Source organism: Zonotrichia albicollis, chromosome 2, assembly GCF_047830755.1.
Source record: "Zonotrichia albicollis isolate bZonAlb1 chromosome 2, bZonAlb1.hap1, whole genome shotgun sequence".
Lineage (NCBI taxonomy): Eukaryota > Metazoa > Chordata > Aves > Passeriformes > Passerellidae > Zonotrichia > Zonotrichia albicollis.
This window is the reverse complement of record NC_133820.1, coordinates 57,025,762-57,053,618: the sequence shown is the minus strand read 5'-3', so window position 1 is coordinate 57,053,618 and position 27,857 is coordinate 57,025,762. Positions and strand designations below refer to the sequence as shown.

The 27,857-nt window shown below is 40.7% G+C and overlaps 2 protein-coding genes across 4 annotated transcripts in view; one reads left to right on the top strand and one right to left on the bottom strand.

Moving 5' to 3' along the window:
• The window catches only part of PSPC1 (paraspeckle component 1), a 62,570-nt gene extending 58,427 nt beyond the window's left edge, over positions 1-4,143 (top strand). For all 3 annotated transcript variants that reach the window (XR_003379150.2, XR_003379149.2, XR_012579003.1), the window contains one exon: positions 46-4,143. The gene's annotated coding sequence lies outside the window, so the exon portion shown is untranslated. The remainder of the gene's footprint in view (positions 1-45) is intronic.
• MPHOSPH8 (M-phase phosphoprotein 8) lies at positions 3,976-26,041 on the bottom strand. Its single transcript, XM_005482620.4, has 13 exons — positions 25,620-26,041; positions 21,705-21,860; positions 19,986-20,813; positions 16,934-17,030; positions 15,162-15,287; positions 14,987-15,075; positions 13,733-13,873; positions 12,890-12,976; positions 10,806-10,960; positions 7,272-7,426; positions 5,880-6,007; positions 5,161-5,244; positions 3,976-4,284 (listed from the first exon to the last, which is right to left on the bottom strand). Exons 1-13 carry the CDS (start codon positions 25,893-25,895, stop codon positions 4,243-4,245), a joined length of 2,364 nt encoding a protein of 787 aa, XP_005482677.3. The 5' UTR covers positions 25,896-26,041; the 3' UTR covers positions 3,976-4,242.
• Positions 26,042-27,857: the final 1,816 nt, after the last annotated feature.

Below are 27,857 nucleotides of genomic sequence, written 5' to 3'. Positions count from 1 at the left end.
TTCAAATTAGTAACAGGATGTTTATTTTTTATTTCCCGAAATCAGCAATGCAGTGGACATGAATTGAAGACTTGACTGGAACCTTACAGTTAAATCCTGCAGTGGGAACTGAAGTAAGCTGATGCAGTTGTAGATCCTGGGGGTGAAGAAGCTTTGCAGAGGCTGGTGTGAGGTCCCGAGGGACAAGTGAAGATGAAGGTGTCCACCCCCATGCTGGACTCCATTAACAAATCATGGCTGAGCAGGGGCCAAAAGAGCAATCTCTCCATTCAGCACTTCTGAGACTGCAGCTGAAACACTGTGCCCAGTTCTGGGCTCTTGGAGACAAGAAGATGTGGGAACAAACCCCATGGAAGGCATTGGGCAGTCAGAAGGCTGTGGAGCACAGGAGCCACAGGGGCAGGCAGCAGGGGTTCTTCCAGCTGGAGAGCAGGAGGTGTAGGGGTGGTTAAGAGATCCTGTTAATCTGGCTGCGTAAGAGAAGCGCGTAGAGAAGATGGAGCCAGGCTCACGGCAGTGGTGCACAGCATGGTGGCAGTTTTGTTCCATTGTTTCAGTGCATGGCAGTGGTGCACCATGCTGCTAATAAAAGCAGTACAAGGCAGTACCGTGTGGCTGTACTTACCTGGACTCCCTGCACTGTGGAACCATTGGGGGCTTCCTGGTAATGCTTTGGTTCCAGGAAGGGTGGATGCAGAGGACTTGGTCTGGAGGTTCACTTGTGGTTTTAGGGATCTTAACCCTGCTATTCACTGAAAGAACTACTCTGATATTGACACAGCAGAGCTGACAGATCTATAAAGGTGAGGGAACACCCAAAGTTTTATATCTCCTGTGCAAGCATACAGGTCTCAAGCAACCTTGTAAAGACTTTTTGAGAAAAACTGTCAGCACAATCTTTACAGGTGGGAGGGACTGGGACAGCACCTTCCCCTCTCCCCCTCTGGAGGGCTGTATTCAGTGTAGGACATGCAGCTGCTCTAACAGGGCTCTCTTCCCAAATTCATCAAACTGTTCTTGGCTAGGCAAAGTCCATACAAGGGTGCAAGACTTCTCATTAGGAAGTGGGAGTCTGCACTACAGATTGAGATGTCACCACATGGATAACCCTGTCTCCTCAAGCTCTGGTGGCCCATGCCCACACAGTTGCAGCCAATCCAGTTTTGGAACAGGCCCTCATCTCCCTGGGTGTGTAACAATGTCTTCAGTTCCCATTTGCATGGTTTGGGTTTCTCAGCAGCAGAGCTGTGCCTTCCCTTAAGAGCAAGAGCCACAGCAGCAGAGGGAGACAATGGGAAGGTCTGACCCCTCTACTGTAACTGCAGGAGTGTGACCAGTAACTAACTGATCAGAGGAGTTCCTTACACTTCAGATCATGCAGGAACTATTACAGACATTCTCGAAAAAGATTCATTTCTAGTTATCACGCATGACTGGTTTGCTGTAGAAAAACAGGAGACCTGAAGTCAGAAAGAGCCATCCTCGGCCTGGTTCCTTCTTGCTGTCTGCTATACTTGAGGTATCTGAGCTTTGAGAAACCCTTTTAAAGCTTAATTTTCCTGCTGCCTCAGTTCTGCTCAAATTTCTAGTGTGTGGTGTCTTTTTCAGGTGTTTTTTTCCAAACTTGTCTTTGTCCCTCACTCAAACATTTTAGCCATGTTCAGAAGGTGAAAAGTACACATCTTTCTTAAATTCAGACTGATGAAAACCCATTTTGTTTTTGCAAATGGGTGCAGAAAGCAATGAAGGCCTGTGACATGGTCAGCTGCATCACCCACCAACCTTCAGCACTGGTGCAAGAAGCCAGAACAGCAGTACTGGTGCTGGAACAGTGAAGGTAAAAACCCTGAGCCTTCAGAACCATCTGCTACCTCTGCAGTTCATGGGAACTGCAGCTGCAGCCCTTGCTGGTGGCAGCAAGAAGAAACTGAGCAAGTACTTCACAGGTATTTCTCCACAGTGCCTAAATAATTGTTTTTTATTGTAGCTACTTTCTCTTCATCCTTTGTCCACCAAAACCTTTTTCAGCAATCGGGTAAAACTCATACAATACAAACCGACAAAACCCAGCTTCAAACAGCTTTTCATACACTTCTTATGCATCTTCAATAGGGATTCTGAATTTAGACTGCCAACTAAAAGAGAAAGATGGCTGCAAAATATTCATCCCTAATAAAAGCATCATGAAACCCAGATTTTATTCCCATGTTCTGTAGAACTCCTCCCTCTCTCCCAAGTGCCTCAAGATAAAAAACAAAACAACTCCCCAAATCAACAGCCTCTGACAAACTACTTGCTCTATCAACTCTTGGAGCATTACTACACATTTTTAGGTTAGACTGTACAACAGTTTCTAAATAGCATCTCTTATCATTTGGACATTTGATCAAAACACCTTTTATCCCCTGCTGGAGCAGCTCCAGCATTTCCCACTGGCAGGTACTGTACAGAGCTTGTGCCACACATACTGTGCTGCCACACGTCCTGCAGGAGTGACTGCCAGGGGCAGCCATGCCGATGGAACCTGGCACTCCAGCATAAGGAAACACAAGTGTCCCCTTTCCTTATGCATCATCCAGGCTTATGCACAGGGACTACAATTTCAGCTACACAAAGTCCCAAGTGTTGGCAGTGACATACCTGATTCTCAGCCAGTGCTTTTCATGCATCTCAGGTGTTCACACTTAGCAAAGTGAGGTATCTAACATATTTCAGAGAGGTGGAGGTATAAAGTCTGTTCAAAACCCAAATTTGTTAAGCTTTCATCAATACTGTGCAAAAACATAAGCAACTATTCTAAATCAAAACAGAAACAAGTATTTCTATGTCATGCTGCTGTTCTAGTTTTATATAGCTTAATGTGACATTCCACAAAAATTGTGTCCTTCATTACTCATTTGGCATCTCTTAAGTATGAAAGATGTAAAACTTTAAGAACCAAAAATTAAAAACTGGTTAACTGAAATTTATATTAAAAAAATCACAGTTCTTAAAATGATGCTTCATACAGCTGCACCATTTGGATGGTGAGCAGTCAAAATTATCAAGAATTTATGCACAAGTCTTGCTAATAATATAGGCACACAGTGGCATGTAAACTACACACGACAACTAGAACAGCAAAGGCACGATCTGGTTTGCTTTTTCCTACCTTTCAAGAAGTTGGTTAATTTACAAAGAAAGATATTCTATACTCCATGCAGAAGTATTACATTTATATTTTACAGCACAGGATCACTACAAAACTGCTGTCATCTGATAAAATGGGTCATTTAAATAAAATAGTAATATAATAATAAGATAAAAAGATAGCAGCTTTTCGCACTGAGGAACTGAATTTCTGAAGTAAAGGACAACACATGTTCTGTCATCTGTCAGGCTGAGGACATCTGAAATTCTCTATGTATCTTCTCGTCTACAAAAAGCACTGCCTGGACACTGAAGGTAGCTACAAGTTTTCTGGTCTGCTATTTGCAGCTTGTATTTGTTCTTAGATGTCACCTAAGACCTCAAAAGTTAAGATGTCTGTAAAACTACCAGATGATTCTCTAATACCAAAGCAGGTTAAAGCAGAGATTTAACTGGGAACCTGACTGAGACCCTTCTGCGAATGGAGCCTGTTCAGATGTCTTTGTTCACACCTGCAGACTGAACTCTGTTAGTTCAAAGAGAATCACTCTAAGCATAACTGGGGTCTCATTGAGAGACAGGAACAGAAGCAGTTTTAAAACAGAACACAGCCCTCAGTAACTTAAGTTAAACCTAATGCAGTCATTTAAAGTGTAATTTCTTCCCATGGCTCCAATAATATGACAGGTCTGCATTTCACATAGAAATGTTAAGAGTAAGTAGAAAATTTTAGTTTACAAATGAAGATCTTTAAAAAAGACATTTCATGTAATTACCTTAAATAGTTCTTATATGCACCATTCCACATTGTGGAAAAGCTGAAATATGCAGTCTGGACTCCACAAGTTAAAGAAAAACAGAGTTATATGTATTGGCACAAATACTTACATCTACATCTGTACAAAGTAAAAAAAGCTGACAACCCTGTCCCACCAGTGCAGCGTACTCAACTGCTCTCCAACACACACTTCCTGCGACTGCCAACGAGTGGCGAGCTGGCAACTGAGTCTTCAGTGTGGTGCCAAAAAGTTCCAAACTGCTTTGTCAGTCTCTGAACAGAGGAATCAGAAGTATATCCGAAAAGTGTCAGTCCACTCATGGCGTGCTCAGAGGTCACTGCAGCTGCACTCTGTAAGCTCCTATGAGCAGCTTCACCTGTAAAAGAAAACAAAGGTTTCCCTATCAACGCTGGCCACAGGTGATTACTGTGTTAAATGCTCCTATGTGCCATAAGGAAAGGCACGCAATTGCTACTGACTAAGAAAGGAAAAAAGAGGAATTATAAAGTCCTTAATAAAATCAGTTTATAGTAGCCCTACTGAGATATGGATGGCTTGTTAGAGGACTCCAGTAGAATACTGCAGCATCAGGTGGTGTTTGAACAAGTTAGCCCCAAATCTGAACCAGACAAACATATACTTCCATCTGAATACACCTTTTTCCACAAAAAAAAAAAAAAAAAAAAAAGTACAATAAAACATTTAAGACTATAACTTCAGTGCAACTTTTAAATCTAAGGATCTGGAAAATATACTGCTACATCTTTCTAGGATAAAATAAATGCTACCAGAACAGAATTCATCTTGCAACATGTAGTGGGAAATATTGCCCAAACCACCTGTAAAATGCAACAGACTATTTAAAAGCAGAGCGCATACCCCAGTAAGTATTTCCAACACACAAGTAAAAACATCTGTATGCCAAAAAAAAAGGTGGCCACTGCATGTATCTTTCAGTCATCAAATTCACAATATAGATGGAGAAGATGTTTAGCTGGAGCACCAGTTTATCCTAGTGTATGAATTATTCTCACCACAACATAAAAATGTTTAATTATAACAGAACTAACACATGGCAATGTTCCCAAATTCTGGCTATGTCACAGGATGTAACTGTAACTGATGGAAACTGGGATGAGGAGACAGAGGAAAATCTTTAAGTTTTACATTTGCAACATACAGGTAAAAGCATGCAGACAACGGAAGAGTACAACAAAGAGCATACACATGTAATTTTGAGAACATTTTGTACCTTGGCAGTAGGAGCTTCTGCCAACCGTATGAAAAGCTTGTTAAGGCCTGCAGTAGGGCTGAAGGAATAAATAAAGTGACTGTCCTACAAGGAAAAAGACAATGGACAAAGTTAATGGTAGGTTATGGCTGAAAGAGCTGTGTAAGAGGACTAACAATTCAACATTTTCACTATGCTTTTTTTGAAAGAACATTGTATATGAACCTTTAATGCAACGACTGAGAAAACAAGACTTCAAAATTGCGCAGAGTGATGCATTTAATAGATAAAAAAAAAACCAAACCAGCAAATAATTATTAGAACTTTGAGGTAGGTTGTTAAAAAATTATTTAAGAACTTTCTTGGGTCAAAAATATGAGAGACTTGGTCAATTAGAGAAGAAACCTCAGTCCCAGAATCACAGAAGGCTGGAGAAGATCTCTCCAGGGCATCTAATCCAACCTCCTGCTCAAGCAGGGCCACCTAGAATCAGTTTATCCAGCACTATGTCCCTAACTTTTAGGTAATATATTTTTATGGAACCTAGTACAAGCAGACAATATAGTTCTCTCCGTATACAAAGAAAATTAATTTTCATTTTAGAAAAACATTATAAAGATAAAAAGTATGCTTCATCGCAATACTGTAAATTCAAATTACGGCACTGAGATTTCCCAGGCTGCTCTATAAAGACTTTATGAAGTAGTTTTACAGTCAATCAGCTATATGAAAAGATTTACCAAAAATACAGGGAGCTGGAATTTGTCGTTTAAAACCACAGCTTGTACACTGCATGGTCCACAGAGCCGAGCAACAATGTCTTTACCGAAGAAATTTGCATGGAAAATAAAGAGAAGAATTCCAGATCCTGAAAGGGAAGACAATTCAATTACATGAATTTAAAATCAGATCCATTATCTAGAACTGTGTACACTAGACCTTTGAAGACAGGTGCAAATACATGTAAGTAAAAACCATCACATGGTGTATATATATATATATATATTAACAAACCAACATGCAAAACTCCCATTTCCCAAACCAGTGGATCCAGAAAACAATTGACTTGGTCACCGAGTTAAGGACTTTTCACAACAGAAATAACTTTATGCGGCTATCAGAAAGGAATTCAAAATAGAAACAGCAATCCTCAGCACAGTTCACTTCTGTGGTTTCAGGTTTACTCAAAGACAGTTATGGAAATTAGTGTGGTTTGGGTCTAGTCAAGAGAACAGACAACTGAGCCCAGATGTTACAGATCTTTATGAACCGCACTGGAATTCAAGAAGCAGCAACTTAAGCTACCCACAAATGTTTCATTTTAATACACAAACTTACATTAAGTTTCTTAATTCTAAAAGATAGGATATCTATATTAAGAACTGGAAGACTTAGCCAACAACTCTGAACAACCAGAAAACTGAGCAGACATACCCACTTTCAATCTCAGTTTAAGTGGATTCTAATAGTCACACTGATGTATCACTTTAAGAAAAATCAGTATCAGTAGATATTTCCCTGATATACTCATCAAAAATTACTTAGAGAAGCCAAGCAGCAGAAAATAGCATCTGAATTCCTGGAAAAATAATTAAATATTCCCAAATACATTGGGAATTTGATTCCTGTCTTTTTCCAAAAGGTTTGTGGGGAAGACAAAGTTGACTGCAGCTGCTTCCTTTTCCTAGTATTTCTAGACTGCATTTGTCTCAGGGCACTGCTGGGACTACATTCCAAGCCTTCAGCACATGAGCTACTGTCCATGAAACAAAAGGATTCACTACAAGACCTTCTTGAGATAATCTAGTAAGCCTAGATTTTCCTGAATCATTAATTCTAAGGTAAAGGTAAACCACTCCTTTCCTATAATGCCTGTCACTGAGCTAAGGCAACCCATGAACAGAAAGAAGCTGACACACTGTATGTGGCAATTAAAAAGCCTCAAAAAACTACAGACAAACTCTACCCATAATACATCAAAATATAATTGCTCTCCCTATGTTCCATAATCAGAGTGTTCTTGATGTGATGTACTGCAAAATCATACAAAAATCATTTTGCATAGGAGATAATTTAAGACATGCTTTAAACATATTGTTCTACCTTTTTTAAACAAACAAAACCCTCCCTACCTTCTGGCACATTCTGTGGAGGTTTATAGTTAAAATCCAAAGAAAAGTCTGGCCCTTCGCAGAGACGATGACACGCAATTGGGAACACTGGCTCCAGCAAAGCAAGGCGAGTTTCAAAATAATTCCTGATGGTATCTTCTGCTACTTTTGAGAGCCTGAAAGACCAAACAAGTGAGGCCTGTCCTTCACACAGTGAATTATTTTACCAGATATAGGCTTGGTGAGACATGACACACACACATGCAAAAAAAAGCATTCCAGATCACCTTTTTAGATTCCTGATTTTCAGTAGTGAATGCCCTCCTCACTAGCATTTATAGATAGATGAACCACAGGTCCTAGTACTGTTAATAAAGTATTTTATCAGCAATCTGTTTGTGAAATTCAACTACCAGCTCCAAAAAACTAAAATGTTAATACAAATGCACTGCAGTAGATTAAAAAAAAAGGATTTTACTAGCCACATATTTTGAAGGCTTTATACACAGAAAAATATCCCAGAAACATCAATATATACTTGGTGGCCAAAGAGACATCCCCACTTTCCCAGCCTGATTGAATTATCAATCTGCCTGCAAGTAAAAATAAAGAAGCACATCCCTGTAGAATTTTACTGGCAATACTACTAGAAAAATGCAGTTCCTAGTTAAACTCTGTGAATAAAACAGTGCAAAGGTAGCCATTCTACCACTAAAGGGCAGGCAAAGTGGGGGTTTTATTTGTTTTTTTGGGGAGTTAGGGAACCAGGTGGAGTGGCAGCCCAGCTTTCAAAGAGAGACCGCATTACTAAGTGGTGTCTGGCACCTTTGCAGGCAGATCACTCAGTAATCCTCTTCAGAAAGCTGTTTGGTCAGAAATGGGTTTTACGTGCTTTAGCACAGCAGAGGTCCTGCCTCTGGCAGCTTTATGGCTTTTCCAGTTATTATTCAGAACATACTTCCCCACCCTACTAACTGGGACTATCATCTGCAGAATCTAAAACTTCAATGTTTCACAGGAAGGGAACCACAGGAACTACCATGCCTAAGCAAGCCCCAAAGCCCATGTAGCCTGTTTCCCAGATGCTTGACAAAGCCATATTAAATATGAGAAATTAAACAGTAGGTTTTTGTGGTGCACTGTCCTATTTTCTAGCAATCTGATTAAGAGCCATCCAAAACTAGAAACTGCAGCCAAATCTCATCTCCTTAGATCTGCTTAATCCCTTCTAAAATCCCATGTATTTGTGACCACAGCATTCTGCAACGAGATCCATGATTCAGTTTTGCTGTGCAAAAATATTCTTCCACTTCAAACCTATCACTAGATCATTTAGTAGGATGGCCTGCAGAACCTGTCTCATGGCTTTGGGTTATTTTCTGTTGTTGTTTCCTGATTTCACATTTTGACCATTTAATAATTTTATTTTCAGCTTCACTACTACTATAATGTCATCCTCTGACTGACAAAAAACACTGAACTGGTATTTTCAGTGAGTCTAAAAGCTTCCCGAATTAGCAAGAGCTGTGTTTGACAGACATGACTTTGCAATCATCAATATTTAATTTCAACTGCCACTTGACTGGCAAAATTACATGGTCAAGATCTTCCAAAACTCATTATTTACATTAGCCAAAACGGAGGGTGGCAGATGTCAAACAGGAAACAAACTGGAAAGGTATCAAAAAGTGAATGAATGACAAAGTCTCACTACACTGAACAGCAGATATCAGATCACTTACTTACCCTGCATGCTTGCTGTTCCCTTCAAAACCTTAACTAACAACAGTCACGATTTGCATCCCTAGGCCAGAATCAGCATACTCCATTCACCCACTTTAGCTGCCCCTGCTCACTTTAACAGGTTTCTAGTTTCTGAAAAATAATTATTACCTTTTATGCTTTTAGCACTTTTTCTTTTAGCATTCTACAAGAGAAAAACATTCCTTATAGTGTTCCTCTGCTCAGGACAGAAGTTTGCTTTGGTGATCTACAGTACCTCAGACAAGCTTTCCAGGGCACTAAAAACAGTGGCCTCACAATACTTTCCTCCTGGTAAGGAACTGGATCCAAACACGTTACTTCAGCAAAAATCAGTAGCACAAAATCTAGCTGGAAACCAATCACTGCTGGTGCACTCTGAGATCAACAGTGGGTCTGGTCTTGTTCAACAGATTAATTAATGACCCTGTGGATGGTGCAGCAAACCCTCAGCACTTTGGCAGATGAGACAAAACTGGGAGGAGTGGCTGACAGCCTCTGATATCCACAAGAGATCTTGACAGGCTTGACAAGTGGGCTGACAGAAACCTCACCATGTTCAGGTATCTTTAGAAAGTTTCCAAGGACCTGACAACCTCTCTGAGCAGCCTGTGCCAGTGCCGCATCACCCTCAAAAGGAAAAATTTCCTGATGCTTAGAGGTAGCCTCCTGTGTTCCAGTTTGTGTCCACTGCCCCTCGTCCAGTCACTGGGAACCACTAAAAACAACCTGACTCCATCCCCTTAACCCTGTCACTTCAGATGTTTTCTGATTGATACACACTGACCATTACAAGGCAGTTTCTGTAAAGACAGACTTAAGAAGTCAGCTGATGGGAAACACAAGAGCTATGAAGCAAAAAACAGCCAGGGCTTTCTATACACTGGAAGAGAATAAGTTTGGATTACAAACTACTTAGATTAGTAGATTGTCTTAGATTACATATAGATTGTCTTAGATTACATATAGGTGAATCACGAGGACTACATCATCAGGAAACAAGAAAAAAATCTTGCACTGAGACAGTGTTCTTCCAGCACTAACTATGCATTCACAGCAAAATCTCACCTGCTGTAGAAGCCACAAGACCCTCCCTAAGTCTTCCCCAAATTTAGAAATGGCTGGTTTTAATTTTCTGCCCATATACATTAACTACAGTATTCCTCCAAATGGGTATTTGGAGAGCTTGCTCCTTCTCTGTATGTTTGTCTCAGTGTAGCTCAGTCCATATGACACCAACACTTTACATGTCACATACACTGCACTGCTCTTCAGTCGTTCTGCTGCATGATACTGATGATGATTTCCATCATCTATTGGCATGAAAGCTTTATCCCTGGCACTTTCTGCTCATAGCTGATGTTTAAAGGTCCAAACAACACCACAGCAACACAATACCTGGACAGACTTTTCATGGTGTTTCAGCTTGGTGTTCTTTTGTTCCATTTTCCCCTATGCTTTCTAGTAAGGTATTTTATTTGGCATGCCCTACTAAGAGCTTACATTCAATGGTCCAGTGCTTATACACTTCTAAGTTTTCATGGCTGCTATAGCTTAAGTAATGTTTCTCTTCTAGGAATTACCTTTTCCTCCTCTCCATACTCAGTGTTTGAGCAAGTGTATGCCAATTCTGCTAGCTCACATAATTTTGCTTTCACATGATTTATTAGTTAGCTTGCTGCCCAAATCAGATCTGTCTTCTTTCCAGACATTTTCCTTGACTTAAACCAGAATGATGGCATGCCTAGCATGGCAAACTTCAGCAGAACAAACTTCCAAGTACATTTTACTCACGTTTCCAAGTGGCTCCTGAGCTGCTCATACACCAGTATGTTGTTGCACTGTTTAGCAAAATGCATTGCGCTGTTCTGGTGCTTGGACAAAATGTTGCAGTCGGCTCCGCTTTCAATCATGAGCCGCACTATATCAGAATTCCCTCTTTTACAAGCCTGGGTGGGAAGGGAGAAGATGGAAGGACAGAAAACAATTACAAACCCCTCAGAACAGAGTATACATGACAGCAAGCAGAACTGCAGAAGTGAATTAAAATCCAAAATTAGTTACAATTTAGAACTTTAATTATTTGCTCTGTGAATGGTAACACAGCTTGAAACTCAGGAACACGCTCCATAGATATTTTATCTTTATCCAGGCAGAAGCAGCAACAGTCAGGATTACCAAGCAGACATAATTAGAAAAAAAATAAAGAAAGCAAATCCCAGAAGTTCTGTGAAGACAACTGATCGGATGGAGTTCAGTAACTGTAAATTTTCTTACAATTGTTTACCTCAGTAAATATGTTTCTGTAGAACTATTCAGAAATTACTGAGGTAACATTTCAAGTGTCTTTTTCTATGCATCTCAGTTTAAAATGGTACTTTGGGTATGCAATTAATTCACAGAATTTGTCTCAGACTGGTACGTAGCTATGTCAGAAAGCCACTGTTATCATCCTCTGCATAAATGTTTGAGGCTGTGCACTGTTACTTACAGCATGATTTTCAGGGCACATCAACCATAAACTTAACAAAAGCACAGGAAAATCTAAAAAAGGTTTCACTTTGAAGAAAGCAAACACATGGCCTTGATCACTTGTTTTCAAACACTTCACTCAGATAAATTAGGAAAAGGCACAAGAGATAAAACACTTTTATCACTGTAAGACCTTTCAGAAGACAGCTTCTGAAACTTCTCTGCTCTGAACTTGGACCTGTGCCTTCAAATCCATCATCTTCCATAAACAGTACAATCCACCTGCCTTCCTCAAACCAAAAAACCAAGAAAAATCTCACACAATCTGACAGAAAGGAATTGAGTGCTAAGATCTTTTTTCTCTCCTTTTAGAAAAAATATGACCAAACTCCTAAGGTTAAATAAGAGTGACTTGATAAACACATTGATAAACCCATCAGGTTATCCACAGAGGGCTAGCTTTGTCCCAGTAAGTTACTGGAAATGAAGATCCTATTCTTTGTATCTGCATTGTAAAACAAACACATTGAATAAATCATTGTAGGCTGCTAATTTGTTTGTACAGCTGTCCATCAAAGACTAATAAAAACTTTAAAGAAGGTCAAGACTGAGGTTCATGGAAGTACCCAAATTATGAAGAGATTTTGGAATTGAAGTGGCTGAGGAAGCCAGAAGTGAGTTGTTGTCTTCAGAGAAAATGTGAAATCCCCACTTGTTGAGCCTCACAGAGTGCAGAACAGAAACAATACCACATTGTCTGGGCAGGAAAGCTTCTGTAACCTCTTTGGCAAACAAACCACACAAACAGCCTACACATAAATACAGCAACTTCATCCAAAGGGGAACTTTGGTGAAATTCATCCACATACAGAAAAAAATATGAAAAGCGCAGACTGTTTTAAGAGTATTAGAATTTTCCCATTGCAAAAAGTTTGTTTAAAAAAATCAAGATTTCCTTTGTGACTGGGGGAATAATGGTGCAGAACAGGCACTGAGAATCAGACTGTAAATTGGCTATTTTATTTCTGGCCTGCAATAAAACAGCAAGTGCCAATCACAGAAGCACCCAAGTGAAAGATTATTCTTTCTGGATTTTTTCTCTTCCTGCTGACAATTTCATTATCTCATCTGGAAGACCACATTTGCATTTCTTTGAGCCAAACAGCACAAGAGGATGATGAGCCACATTTAGCACTGCATGCTGAAGGCATCTGTGTTTCTTGTTTAGATATTACAGTACATTAAAGAAATGGATTAGAACTCTGCTTAGCGTAACTATGAAGGGTATTTTTATTTCAAATCTGGAATGTGTTCCTGAAATGAATTCTATAAATAGGTTTTTATGTTTTACTAGTTTGACAAAAGTATTCCTAATAAACCACATAAGGACAAACACACGATTTTACCTTCATTAAGGCAGTCTCACCACTGCTCTGCTGCATGTTCACATATGCTCCAGCTTCCAGAAGAATAGCTACCGTTGTTAGAAAATTCTGGGGAAAAAACCAAACCAAACCCACAACACAAGTAAGTAAAAAATATTCTGATTTTGTTTCAGAAAATAAAATGACATTTACTTAAAATTCATCCATAGAACTCAAAACATGAGTCATGGTACAATTAACACTGTTCTCTCCCATGGCTAATAAAGAGCATTTCAGACTTAGGCAAGTGGATAGTCCTATTTATTTACAGTTCTTACATTTTTTTTCCTAAATCCTGCAATAACAAACATCACAGAGAGGAAGCAGTGTATTTGCATGTGCCACCAAACGGGAACGAGGCTCCCCACTGCCCTTCTATCTACTGTCATGGGACCCACCTGAACAGAGGAGTGCACCCATGAAACCCTGACTTGCTCCAACTTACTGCTTGAGCTGTCTTACTTTGGGAAGAGCTTGCCACTGTGTTCACTGCCCAACTGCTTTAAAATACCAAATCCTGTTTAATCAGAGATTTTCTAAGTGTCTCCAGTTTGGATCCTGTGTAGCCAGATATGATAACAAGCAATTCTACCACAAGAACTTCAGCTTCACTTTTCCTCCTATGATATTCTCTGCTCAGGGCAGGGTTTGTGATCAGAACTTATTTATACTACAATAACCACAGCTGCTGAAATTATTATTAGTTACCCTGCTGTATCTTGCTAACTACATTTTAGGCATCATTCAAAGGTAAAAACCTGTGTACTGCCTTTAATCATAAGTAAAAGAGCTCAGAACCACAAACAGAACAATAAGCAAGCCAACCTTTTCAGCTGCATGTATCAATGCAGTTGTTCCATTTTTCTGTCTACCATTAACTTTAGCTCCTTTCCTGATCAGCACCCGCAGAAGGTCGTCGTGCCCTCCAGCAGCAGCAAGCATTACCAGGGTCATTCCACTTGGGTCCTGGGAAAAAAAAAATCATTTCCATTACAGAAAAATAACAATAAAAAAAATACTTCAAGATAAATCAAAGCTGCAAGACAAAAATTTCAAGTGCATCAACATGTTTCACAAGGATTTCCCTCCCTGGCAGAAAAATTCACACATACATGGCTGCCAGACATCAGCAAACTATCACCTCCCACTTCTCTGGTCTGCAGGTCTCACACTCCCAGCTCTATAATCTGCAAAATCCATAACATTCTGAGGATCAGAACAAAAAGCAGAAAAACCAAAATGAACCAAGAAGAAAGGCTGTAGGTTATTTGAGGGTGGGGAAGGCAGCAAGACTGTGAACACCCATGGAGAAAAACCACTATGGCTCAAGTCAGCTGCTCTCACAATACTGCCTTTTGATTTTATCAGAGTGTAAGTACAAAGACACTCTAACCAGCCAGTCTCCTCACTCATTCCTGCATTTTCCACCAGACCTTACAACTCACAGAACACGTGCTGGCCTCAGCAGTTTATTTCTCATCTTCCCTACAACACCTCAGAAGACTCAGCATAATGCTGAACTCTCAAAATGCTGCATAACACAGCTACACAAGATCATCAGTGAAAATACCAATACTGGAGATTTTAGAACTCAAAAATGGAACTACAGTCCTATTCAACAGGAAAATAGATGCTTGAAAGTAAGAACATAGCTGATAACAAACTGGCAGAAAACTAATTATGAAGTGGTCCCAGTATGTCAAACACCTTGCAGGTTTTTGGGGCTTTTCAGAGTTTTGTTTCCCATGTACAATGTTTTACACAGTTCAGCCACTTGTACTGATGGTTACTGTTCCTAATAGCATGAAAAGTTCCACATTTAGTCAGTTAAGTACACTGGGCAAGTTGGCTGGAAAGCTACTGGGATGGTTCTACCAAACTTCATTTTTTCTTGGAAGAAATGGATAACAAATACTGAAACTTCCAAGTCTGTGCTCCTTTTTAACCCCCTGTGCTTTTTGTTTACTTAGGTGAGATGGAAGTCTGCTACAACATAAGAGGGGAAAGCTTTTCAAATAAATCAAAATTTGTATTCTTCCCTCCAACTGTCTTCCAATACTTCTACTGCACAAAAATTACCTCTTGATCCAAATTATATTCCTCATTTGAAGAAAGCGCCATTTTCACCGTCATGTAGTCTCCACTTTTAACAGCATCTCTGAGGAGAGCTAGAAAATAAATTCTGTGTTGTTATAGGATATTTCCCTTTGAAATGTCAGCTAAGAAATACCCCTTCTTGCCAGAAAATACCCACCACTTGATATTGGTTCTGTTGATACATGATTCTCATCTTCTCCATCCAGATGCTTCTGGAATTCTTCTAGTGTCAGCCACTCTAACTGCATGTCCATACCCAAACTCAGGACTTGCTGCTTGCCATCTATCATGTATTTCATTTTGTGGAAGAAAAAAAAAAGTAAAATAAGCAATAAATTGTAAATTTTCAAGCTAATGAATGCTTGCCCTTGCTTCAATGAGCAGCAGCTTAACAAATGACTACTGCTACTTTTCATTCAAATAAACCCTGGCAGTCAGCATGGAATGGTTCTCAGCAGCAAAGGCTACATTACAAACAAACATAAAAAGCTTTTACTTGTAAGAAACTGCCAATTTGTGGTAATAAATAAGTGATTATGAAGTGATTATGGGAAGGTGAACACTCCATCACTGTGGTAGCAGAAGCACTGGAAACAGTGAGTTTCAAAAGAAAACTTCATTTCAGTCCCCTGCAGAGACAAGAACTGGAGCACTCGAGATGCAAGCAGGAATGGAGAAAATCTTCACTACCAGTGTTCTCCATCTGACCCACATTCACTAGTTCTCAATCACCTTCTGCAGCAATCCCAGTCCATCTCTTTGCTTCATCCCTTATATTTCTCCTTTCCTTGTACACCTTGCTCTTTTAATTCTTCTATGAATTTCCACTCTAGCAAAGATTCTTTTCTTTTGCAGTTATTCTCATAATATTATTTTTTTTTCTTCTGAAGCTACATTAAACAATTCAAATGCACTTTTGATGACCTTAAAGCCTAGAACATTAAGACAGTTACCAAGAGTGACTACTTGAGCCACTAAGGACTATCACACAACCAAATTTTAGTATATGACCAGCATCAATTTAGAAAAGATCTGTTCTCTTTCTGTAAGGTATTGGAGCACAGTAGCAAGCTTAGCATAAGACAGAAGTCAGGGAGAGCTAGTCCACCTCCACCTATCCTGGCAAGTCTGATTTCTGGCTGCTTTACACATGGTACTACCTTCCTTTTAATAAATGCTGCTTAGAATTGTGCATAAATACTATTTCTGAAGTTTGGTTCAGTATCTGTGATTACTACACAAAGTACAAGTGCTGCACAAAAAAAAAAAATCACTACTCATTCTGCTTCTTACTACTTTTCCTAAGCACTGTAAGCATCTATGCCACTTTCAGAAAAGCTGCTTCTCTAGTGAAGGAATTTATCCTGAAAAAAGTAATCCAGAGCTACTGTGAGATGAAGAGAAGTAACACTAATAATCCATTATACTATTAGGAACAGAAACAGAACCTAGACATTCTTTATTGTGTATGTAACCATCCAGGGTTGTATAACATAACTTGTCTCTGTGGCTGAAGCAAGAGGCAAGATGTTTGTCTGATGGGAGCCCCTACTAATTTTTTTAATATTGTCAGAACACTTCTGAAAATAGCCAATAGTTGGATGAATTCCTCTAAAAAAAGCTACAATTACATGCCAGAGAAGCACAGTTGTCAATTAAAAAGGGCAAAATTAACTTGTCTACAAAAATGTCAGAGACTTCTATATACTTCTGTGCTTCATACATGAAGCATATATTAACATTCTCATGAAGCATGTATTAGCAAAGCCATAGACCACCAGAGTTTTGCTTCCTAAAATAAACACAGAATTCCTTATTTCTGGTGTGTGTGTGTGTGTTGCAAAACTACACAATATCTGCCTTATAGAAATAAGAAGAGAATGCCCTGAATGGTCATTCCCTTCTCTATTTCAAGAAGTTAGCACTTACTTTTTAGGACTTTCTGTTCTTTTCTGGTTTTTTCTTCTTTTTCAGGCTCCTTTTTTTGAGATTTTTCTTTAATTTCAGTTTTCTTTACTTCTTTTTCCTAAAATTGAAAGCGAAGACCAAATTTTAGTGGTGGAGAAAAAAAAATGGAAAATTAACTCCTTTCACCACTCCAACAATAAAGTATATTGACAATTAATACTACTGAAACCTATATGCAACAGACTAGTAGACATTCCTAAGAATTAAACAGGTGAGTCAGGAGTTAAGTCTGTGAAGGCTTTTTCCAGAACAGTGGAGGTATTATTTCCTGAACATAACTTCAATTCATAATTTTACCGCATCCCAGCCATTCAAGTTGCCTTATGGAAGAGCTGCAAATATGACAAAATCAGCATTTTTAAGGAAATTCAAAATTAGAAACTTTTTGTTTGTTCCAAATAGTAAACCTGAACAGAATGTAATTATTTCAGAGTATTTAACAATTTTTTAGCACCGTATTTGAAGTATTATGATATCATTGAGTTGAACCTCAACTGAGAAAACTTGACAGTTGGACAGAAAAGGTTCCAAGCTTTGCAATTTACACAGACAGAATGTTATGGCAACAGTTATTTGCGAAAAACAGACACAGCAAAATCCACCCAAAGTCATTATAACCCTGCAGAAGTCTGAGCTTAGCAGTTATCTAATATCACAGAAGAAACTTATTGTAGATGTTATAATATAGATATATAATCTATATGATTATATATCTAAATGTAGATATATAATCAAATTTGCCAAAATGGAATCCAGGTTTCTCTACCAAAGTTTGCCTTTCTCCTTCTGTAATCCTCTCTCTCCACTCACCAAATTCACTGCAGAGTAGGTTGGACAAGGCTCCTTGGCATGGCTTTGTATCAGTCTCTGACACTAACCTGGCAAAGAGAGTAGCACTGTCTTTCTGACAAACTGCCCCAAAAGAAGTCCTCACAAAAATTTACATATATGCTACCATGTGACAGAGCAACAACCTTAATTAAACCCGATTAATTTGGTGTATCATTATGTATTAGCAGAGCTGAGACATTTAATTGCTTTCCTCACCACCCCCCTTCCCTCCACAAACCTTGGCTTTTGATCACTGACGTGATTAATGCAAACACAGGCATCCCGCCAGATGCTCAGTCTTTAAGAGGAAATCCATAACTTACTACAGGGACTACCAGATACGTGCTACAGTGGGGCTGTTAAAATCAGTATTCTTTCCAGTTAAAAACAGAATTCTATTCCAATTAAAATCAGTATTCTATTCCAGATTTCTAATGCTGATCAGATGCAGAAAATACCCTTTTTTTTTTGAGGCAAATGAAATGGAAGGAATGGGTCAGCATGCAGACCTGGCCCCAAACAGAAAATACTGTGTTATAAATTGGCATGACTGGTGCTCCATAAGCAGAGTTACATAAGGAAAGACAGGTACCTGAAATATACGTGATGATTTTCTTTGACAGGTATCATCTTGTCTGGGCCAACAATTTAGTGAACAAAAAATACCCTGCAGAACTCTCCACCAAACCTACCCATGCAAGTCCACAGCTGCTGAAGAGAATAACTAACCAGTTACAGGAAACACTGTTTAAGCCTTCTACACTCAGAAGCAGAGAGCAGAACGCCTTCCATGCTTTGCTGGTACCTCAGAGCACGACCTTCCTTGGAGCACGACCACGAGAAAAGCACAGAGATAACTCACTGAGAATGCTGACTGAAGAGCCACAGGCAAACCCACTGTCCTCTGCTCTTCATTCATTCATGGTCAAGGTGACAGGATTTTTACACTACTGGTAAACAGAACAGAATTCCAAAGATTTTTTCTATTCTTGTCTCTCTCACAAACACTATAGCCTTGAACTGTAAGTAAACCATTTGGGTAATAAAGAACAATATCGCTTCAACTAATTAAACAGCCTTCTGAAACTGGCCTATGCCTCACAGTAATTCCTTGTTTTCCAGAACTTTCAACACTAAGATCCTGCAAACACACTCTTCTGTGTAGTTCTACTCTGAGATTATGACACATAATTCTCTATCCCCAAAATAACTTATTTAAAGTGACCTACTCCATACACAGAACAATCACAAGCAGAGGACCACTGCTGAACCTGCAGAAGTAACTTTCCACCATGGAATTAGGGTCTCAGAAGCGGCATACAGTCCAGTAAGTAACAATGTGTTTTGGTTTGCATTCCTGTTAAATCAGAACATGGCTGCTCTGAGCAGACAACCTTTTATGAACTGCAAACTGTATTAGAACAGGCTGAAGAGATGAAAGAAATTATACTCCCAGAAACATTACAAAAAACTGTTATTTTTGTGATAATTTTCTTCTTTTGCCTTTGCAATACTGCTTTTCTTAAAGCACTACTGTATTAAACAAGGAACAATAAATATCCTGGTATTTGCTTATTTTAGGTACAGCATTTCTATTTCTATTTAATATGAAACCATGTCATGAAACAAAACATTTGCTGTAAGCACTCCAGGAATTCTTACAAGACAAGCTTGTTACACAATTATTTGGGAGACCTGGGTTTTAGAAGTGATTGCAGCATTGCAGTTCTCAGGCAGGCGCCACCCCAGGTAATCCTTTTTGGAATGGTCAGTGTCTGAGAGAACAAGTGTTGCTCAACACTGTTCTGCCTTACTATACAAGTAAAAAGAAGTCAGATGGGGAAACTCCTGAAGGTGGGCACAAACAAAGCTAAAAATAACAGCATGCCTTGCAAGAACAGGAAATTTCATTCTAAGAGGACACAGTAAACGGGGAGACATTTATCCTTTCACATTTGTGCTCTCCTTTCCTAAAGCATTCCCCCCCTTAGAGCGTTCAGAATCCAGAAATTTCCCAGTCTCTGTTATACACTGTGCAGTGGGTGTTTCTTTAAGCTCATGCAGCTCAGTACCTTTCCAATCTGTACTTTTCTCTTTGCCATCATGAACAGTCATGGTTTGAGGTATGTGTACCTTGAAGATGACTGATTTTACCCCCAGGGCCCACACTAACAGCACTTACCTCCCCAGGGGAATCCATGGGCCTGCACACCCTTTCATCCACACTCAGTTTCACACCCTTCTGCACTGGTGAAGGAGCAGGTGACACCATCTCCAACTCTCCTGGTACTTTTTCTTGACCTGTTTGCCTTTTGTGCATGCTCTTCTTCTCTAAATGACTATCCTGAATTTCTACTTTTCCATCTTCTTCTCTACAGTCTTCTGCTTTCTGAATTTTCTTCTTCTTTCTTTTAGCCCTAGTATCAATACCATCATCTTCATTACTTGCTGATCCATCAAGATATTTATCAGGAATGCCATCTTTTTCATCAATTTCTTGTTCCAATCTCTCTTCTCCACTTATTACCTTTTGTTTCTCATCTTTATTTTCAGAATTTATGTTTGAATTTTCATTATAAGTCACTTGAGAAATTGAATCATCCACAGGACTTGATTCTGAGTCCAACTGAACATCTCCATACTTCTGTATGTACTTAGAATCTTCTTTAGATTTTATTTTTAAATCTTCTCCCTTCTTTTTCTTGATTTCTTTAGTATCTTCTTTCCTTTGCTTCTTTGGGTCCTTTGAATCCTCCTTAGTTTCTAAAGTCCTTTTTTTTGGCTTTGAATCTAAAACCAAAGTATCTGAGGAATTTTCACATTCTGTTCTGGGTTTTTCCTTGGCTTTTGGAGACTTAGATTTTTTCTTCTTCAGGTCATCTGAACTTTTATCCTCTCCCTCTTTTGACTTCTTCTTTTTCTTCTTTGGTGAAACATCATCATCTTTTGTTTCACTTTGCAAGTCGCTGTCAGACTCTGCTTCAAATATATCATCATTTAGAAGTGGTTTCTAAAAGGTAAAGAAAAAAAATCAAAAGTTTTTCCTTCCCCAATAAACTATCACTTTGGTACAAAGTACACAAAAATGGTAGTGGTCGTGCTTGGGAAAAATAAATTTTTAAGCATTTTAATCTTTTGATCCCTGCCAAGAGCATTCCTCATTGCCAAACTGCAAAATGTGATAATACAATTCTAGCTTACTTACCTAAATTACATAACTAACTGCTTGGATGAGAATCAACACACAAACAATTCAAGTAAACCAATTACACATCCAACCACCGTATTCTAGAACAGAACAATTCTGAGCGATTCTGCATTAAAAACAATTGATTTGATTTTGTAGGATTTACCTACAGGTTTCCCAGAAGCAGGGTACCAGTTTCCAAAAAGGATCCTTATACTGCTTTTTCAGGCTAACTGAGCTGTTAAAAAGAAGGAAAAAACCCTATATTCTGCCCTCTGGCATCTAATCTTTCTGTATTTCTCTCTTACCAAACTTAATGATTCCATGTTCAAACTCACTGATCTCCTACAGAAAGCAGGAGGATGACTGGAACACTGTGCCCTGCTTCAGTATCAAGACAATATGCATGTGGGTAGGGAAATGGGGTTATTTATATTGTCAAAAACAAACTAAAATGACCATACATTACTTACATAGTCCCATTAGAAATGAAATTGAAGTTTAGATGGATTCAGTCTACAAGCAAACTTGTCAACAAAAAAAAAATCCCTACCAGAGAACAGCAACAATATTAAGTTTCACAAGAAACAACAAAGTTTTGGATGAGATTTTTTAATTCCACGTTTCAAATGCCTTCCCTTCTCCCCTCCTCTCATTAGTAGAGTCTAGATAGGGATTATGTCTCCAGGGTAAGATACTGAAGTTGAAACACACCTGTATTTCTTTTTTAACAGATTTAGGCTTGTTATCCACAATCTTTTTTCTGAATTCAAGAAGCACTTCTTTGCAGTCTTCCAAGTGAGCCTCTGGTTCCCAGGTATCATCATCAGAGGTGTATCCTTTCCACCGCACTTTATAGAGAGTTTTCCCCTGTAAGAAAAACCCACAGCATTTCACACAATAGAGCACAGTATTGCATCAGCCAGTCAGTTCTTGAGCATGTCAGTGGATATACAATTTTGTGTATACATATATATATATATATATATTTGTGTGTATATATACACATATATATATGTATATATATACATATATACATATATATTTCTGTAGTTGGAACAGTTTTATCCAAAATACTTCCAGTATCTAACATTTGTTCAGAGCCACAGCTGCAATGTACATATCATAAATTCCCAGTCAATTTATCAAAATGGGTTTTCTGACACTTATGAAACGATTTTTTTTCAAGTTTTAATATTTCTTCCATAAAAATGTCAAGACTGATGGTTTTCTCTTTGCTGAATAACTTCATATAAATCCTTAACACTTCTAATGAAGTATCACCACTCACCAAGTTCCATATTGAAATTTATAATTTATGCTATATTTGTAATCAATTCTATTCTTGATAAACAGAAATACCAACAATAAGGAAAAAAAACCCCAGCAATGAAATCAGGTTAAACCTAGACAAAAATCTGAGTGTGTACATCTCAGTGGAGCTAGTTACAGAGAATTTGGTAGATTACATACAAAAATCTGAGACCAATTGTTTCAACATTATTGAACTTCACTGAGGGATAAAACTGCACCTTGCAGACTCTATCTAGCTTTTTCTACTAAATTATGAAGTTCTTTACCATTAAAAAATTATTTTTGTAGCAAATGTACTTGGGAAAGCACCTTTGGAGAGGCAAAATAGTACCTCTCACTTTCAAACATGGACTGATAACGCTCTGAAAGACCTTACAGCGCTCACCAAGCCTGGAGAAAAAAAGCTTCAGGAAGAACTGCCAATTGGCACTTACTGTTAAATGTCCATGCATAAATTTTTGCCTGAGCATAATTAACCTTTGACCAAGTGTATAAACATGCCACGAAACTTCAGCAACCAACTGACCAACTCTATTTATAATCTTCTGTATTTTGCTTCACAGACATCTAAATAAATAAATAGTCTGTATTCAAACACCTTAGTTTTAACATTTCTCTTAGAATTTAGCTTAACCCATCTCTCTTGATTTAGGAGTTAAGTTTCCAAAATCATATTCCCCTCTCCTCTTTCTTCTGTTGGGGTTACTTACAAAATATGCAACCAGTAACTCCCTCATTACAGTCACAGAGTGTGTTAGGTTACAAAGGATTTCCAGAGCTAACAAGTAAAATGCCCTCTGAAAGCAGGACTGCCTCCATCAGGCTGCTCAGGTATCCGCCCAGTCAGTGTATCTATGCAGGGGTCCCTGTCTTCCAGCTTGTGTCCTCTGTCTGTCACATCCTTTCCTTGTGCACCCCCAGGAAAGATCTGATTCTGCCCTCTCCACATCCCCCTGTCAGATACAGATATTACTCTGATCTCCCCTGATTCTTCTCTTCTTATGGCAAAGCAAATCCAGCTCTCAGCCTCCTGTTTTCATTACCCTCCTCTCTGGTACGTACATGTCTTTCTGTCCTGGGGAGCTCAGAGCTTCACATGCTACTCAGGATGCTTCTCAGCAGTCTGAAAGAGAGCATGAAGCACCTCTCGATCTTCTGGCTACGCTCCTGGACGCTGCTGGCCTCCTTTGCTGCAGGAACTGCTGACTCACGTTCACCTCACTTGCCTGTGGGGACTCCCAGCTCCTTTCCCGCAAATCTGTGTCCTCGCCAGCTGGACTCTCACCGGCCTGCTGGCACAGGGCTATTCCCTTTCAGATGCAGGACTTTGGCTAGGTGCAGTTAGGAACATCCCTGTAACTCAGGTACTAAATAAGCTACAAATCCTTCTTTCATTAATTGAGAAAGTTACATGAAGTCTAATGCAAATGCAAAACCATTTGGCTGCTGAATGACTATATCCTGTACATGGAGAGTGACAGAAAAATGCAACTTAGGATAGCTTCACAAAATTCAGCTTAAGTGAAGGCAGAAGAGTGATTCTCCCACCTAAGAGGCACAGTCTTACACTCACCTATCAACACTCTCACTCAGTATTAGTTTTTTTTTCCTTCTGTTATCACTTAGAAAAAACTGAATGCTTCCAAGCATTTTTATACTGCTCTAGCTTCTGTGAGAACTAGTGATGAGCTAGAACCAACTTGTATGGAAAAGGATACCACCCTGTCAATTAAACAGACCAGTTAAAATTTCCCACTTCCACTGGGGAACATCACAATTTGCACCAGAGCCTGTTGTTGGAGTATAACTGAGGTGCAGAACAAAAAGCTTTATAGATACACTGACGGCATTTCCAAACTTTCACTGCTTGCTCTCTTAAGTAGGTCACGTTAATGTTTTATTTATGCACAGGTCTAACTCCCAACCGGGGAGTGCTGTCCCTCATCCCATCACCAGGGACGATGGGATGCCAAGCCCAACAGCACCAGTAGTCTGTGTGGGAAGAGCACTCCCTGCAGGGCTCTGCAGCTCTGACACTTCTGTTCCGTGACACACAGCACCCCACGCCACGCTGCCCAGTGGTGACTCCCTCTGCGGTGACACCTGGCTCTTCCCAGCCCTTCTGGAAGTTACACCCGAGTATGAGCTCCTGCCTTGCCCTACGCTGGTGGAGCACAGCCCCGGCTGCAGAGCAACGGAGAGGGCACCTGCTGAGCCTGGAGCTCAGGTACAAAGCCACAATCACCATGGGCTGGCTACACCGACACGCTGGAGCTGACCCAGGCACACAGACTCAGGCACACAGAGCTCAGGATGAGCTGCAGAACGGGCTGCTTGGAGGGGAGGGAAAAGAGACACCCTGTCACCACCACGTGCCAATGACACTTTTAAGAGATGGTACTTGATGTATCCCAGTACTCTTTAATGTCTCACCACCATGACCACCTACAGACTTCAGGTTCCATCACTTGGAGGTGGGTGGAAAGAATTAAAAAAAAAAAAAAAAGGAATCCTCTTGTTTTCAAGCCTAATTTATGTTGACCAACACTCCACTTCTATAAATACTGTATTACCCTGAAAGCACAACATACTCTTAAGACATCAACATACTTCAGCTAAGGTACAATTTAATAACATCACAAATATCGAAGAAAATGCTGATCTGAAGGCACTCCAGATTAAGGGTTTCAAGACTCTGATCGTTTACATGAAATTGACTGATTTTTATAATGTCATAGACTGAAGCCTAAAACTAAAAAGCATCAATTAGTTAAAATAAAAATCTTTCAAGCACAAAATAATTTAAGAAAACCCCTGTGTTAATTATTTTTACTATTTGAGGTTTAGGAAAATTTTTAAAAAACTTCAACCAGTCTAGGGGTTTCAAAGAAACAAATCAAGGCCTGGTATTTCATTTTAAACAATACAAGATGACTACAGCTTATTATTTCAATTAGGAGAAGACTGTTATTTCAGGTCTTTCCCGGTTTTGTCTGTGACCGTGGTCCCTGGCAACATACCTTGAAAACACCTCTAAGCCCACAGTTCTATCCAACCCTGCCCATCTCTGCGCTAAAACATTTCACATCTAAGCAGTGCCGCAGTTCGGCGTCAAGAGCCAAGAGCAGTTTAATAATGCAGACAAAACCCAACAACTCAGCAAAGACCTATTTTTGGCTGGGGGCACAGAATCCGGAGCAGGGCACAGAAAGCCTCCTTGCAGAGCCGTGCCCAGCACAGCTCACGCTGCACCCCTATCGGGATTACCCTTTTCCCGTGCCCCCGCGGCCCGGTGCCAGCGAGCCGCGCACTCACCCCCTCGTTCTTCACGTCCAGGATCTTCTCCACCTCGAACACGTCCTCCCCCTCCTCCTCGTCCTCCTCGCTCTCGCCGCCGCCAGCCTCCCCGCCGCCTGCTACCGCAGAGCCCGTCACTTTGCCCGCTTTGCCCGCCCTGTCTCCGTCTTCCTCCCCGCCCTCCCCATCCTCCGCCGCCGCGGCCGCCGCCGTCTCCTCCTCTCCCTCCGCCCCCTCCAGCCTGGCCGCCGCCGCCGCCGCCTCGGCCCCGCTCCGGGTCGCCGCCGCCGCCATCTTGGGCCGAGTTTCGAACGACAAGGGCGCAAAGCGGCTGCGACATCCGCGGCCGGGCGCGGGGGGCGGGGCAGCGGCCAATGGCCGCGCGCGCAGCCCGTGACGCACGGGGCCGCGTGCCCTCCGCGCGGCTGCCGCTGGGCGGGGCTCGGGAGGGGCCTGAGGCAGCGTCCTGGTGCAGCCTCGGCCGCGGCTGGGGACGGCTCCGCCCAGGGATAGCGACAGGGACAGCTCCCATGGGAACGGCGGGCTCCCAGCCACGTCCGACCTGGCCGCGGGCACCTTCGGGCATGGGGCAACCGCGGCTTCTCTGTAGCCTTGGGCACTTCCAGTCGTGGGGCATCCACAGCTTCTCTGGGCAGCCTGTGCCAGTGCCTCACCGCCCTCACAAGGAAGAATTCCTTCCTCACATCTAATCTAAATCTCTTGTCTGTAGTTTAAAAGCATCACCCCCCCTTGCCCTATCGCTATCTGCCCGTCACTCTTCCTCGTTTTTATAATCCCCCTTTAGGTACGGGAAGGTGCTACGAGCTCTCCCTGGTGCCTTCTCCAGGCTGAACAATCCCAGCCCCCTCAGCCTCCATGCCCCTGTCTTCCTCCATCCCTCTGATCATGCCAGTGATCCTGTGTCCCTCCAGTGTCAGTGTCCAGTGTCAGTGTCCCTCCTCTGTACCAACTCCAGCAGGTCCCTGTCCTCCCTGTGCTGGTGCCCAGAGCTGGTGCAGCCCTGCAGGTGGGCTCTGAGCAGAGCAGAGGGGCAGAATCCCCTCCCTGGCCCTGCTGCCCACCACTGGATGCAGCCCAGGCCACGTTTGGCTCTCTGGGCTGTGGGAGCACACTGACAGCTCATGGCCAGCCTCTCATCCTCCAGCACCCCCAGGTCCTTCTCAGCAGGGCTGCTCTCAGTGAGTTCTTCTCCCGTGCTTGGGATTGCCCCAATCCAAATGCAGCATCTTCCACTTCGACTTGTTGGATCAATGGTATTCTTTGTCCTCAGCTGGATGAGCTTTTGGAGAAATGCACAAGAAAGATGTACATGGACATCTCAGGACAAGGTCCTGCTGTGGCATTGATAGGGTTTCTTATGAAGGAAAAAGAACTGCTTTTAATTTCATAGTATTTTGCATGTTAAAGCACTTGGCAAGCATAGCTTTTTTATGTAACATGTAGGAGGAATGAAATAGAAGTCTTGTAAGAAAAAGCAAATAAATCACACCCTATTTGCTTATTCCACTGCCTTTTGCTAAAGCCAGAGTGTCAGTATATTGGTGTGATGGTGTTCGCAGGGGTGTTAGGATGAGGGAAGAGACAAGAATTTTGACTCCATGTTTCAGAGGGCTTGATTTATTATTTTATGATATATATTGTACTAAAACTATACTAAAAGAATAGAAAAAAGGATTTCATCAGAAGGCTAGCTAAGAATAGAAAAAGGAATGAATCATAACAAAGGCTTGTGTCTCGGACAGAGAGTCTGAGCCAGCTGGGCTGTGATTGGTCATTAATTAGAAACAACCACATGAGACCAATCCCAGATCCACCTGTTACATTCCACAGCAGCAGATAATCAATGTTTACATTTTGTTCCTGAGGCCTCTCAGCTTCTCAGGAGAAAAAATCCTAAGGAAAGGATTTTTCATAAAATGTGTCTGTGGCATATTGGATCTCAGAAACAGATCCTTTGGAAACATACATCACTGACCCAAAACTCGGCTTTTAGTGTGACACACATACCCATGTGAGATGTATTGCTGTAAGAGTGACAGATGTACTGAAGAAAAAAGAAATTCTTCCTATTTTTGCCAGCAGTTGCTTTCTAAGGAAACTCTAGTAATGGAGCAATTGACCATGCAAAGACTGAACAGCAGATTTGGAAGCTAGTTTATCATGGTCTCTATTAAGGAATCTTTCTAGTTTTTAAGGTCATACTCTGGCTCTTCTCATAGTGTAGTACAACTATTT

What these genes read in the sequence shown, in the direction of transcription:
- MPHOSPH8 (XM_005482620.4), bottom strand. Translation starts at nt 25,895, where the DNA reads ATGGCGGCGGCGGCGACCCGGAGCGGGGCCGAGGCGGCGGCGGCGGCG. An exon ending in TGGACGTGAAGAACGAGGGG is followed by an intron (nt 21,861 to 25,619) that starts GTGAGTGCGCGG and finishes TTTTTCTTACAG; the next exon opens with GGGAAAACTCTCTATAAAGT. An exon ending in TGATACATGCAGCTGAAAAG is followed by an intron (nt 12,977 to 13,732) that starts GTTGGCTTGCTT and finishes TTTTTTCCCCAG; the next exon opens with AATTTTCTAACAACGGTAGC.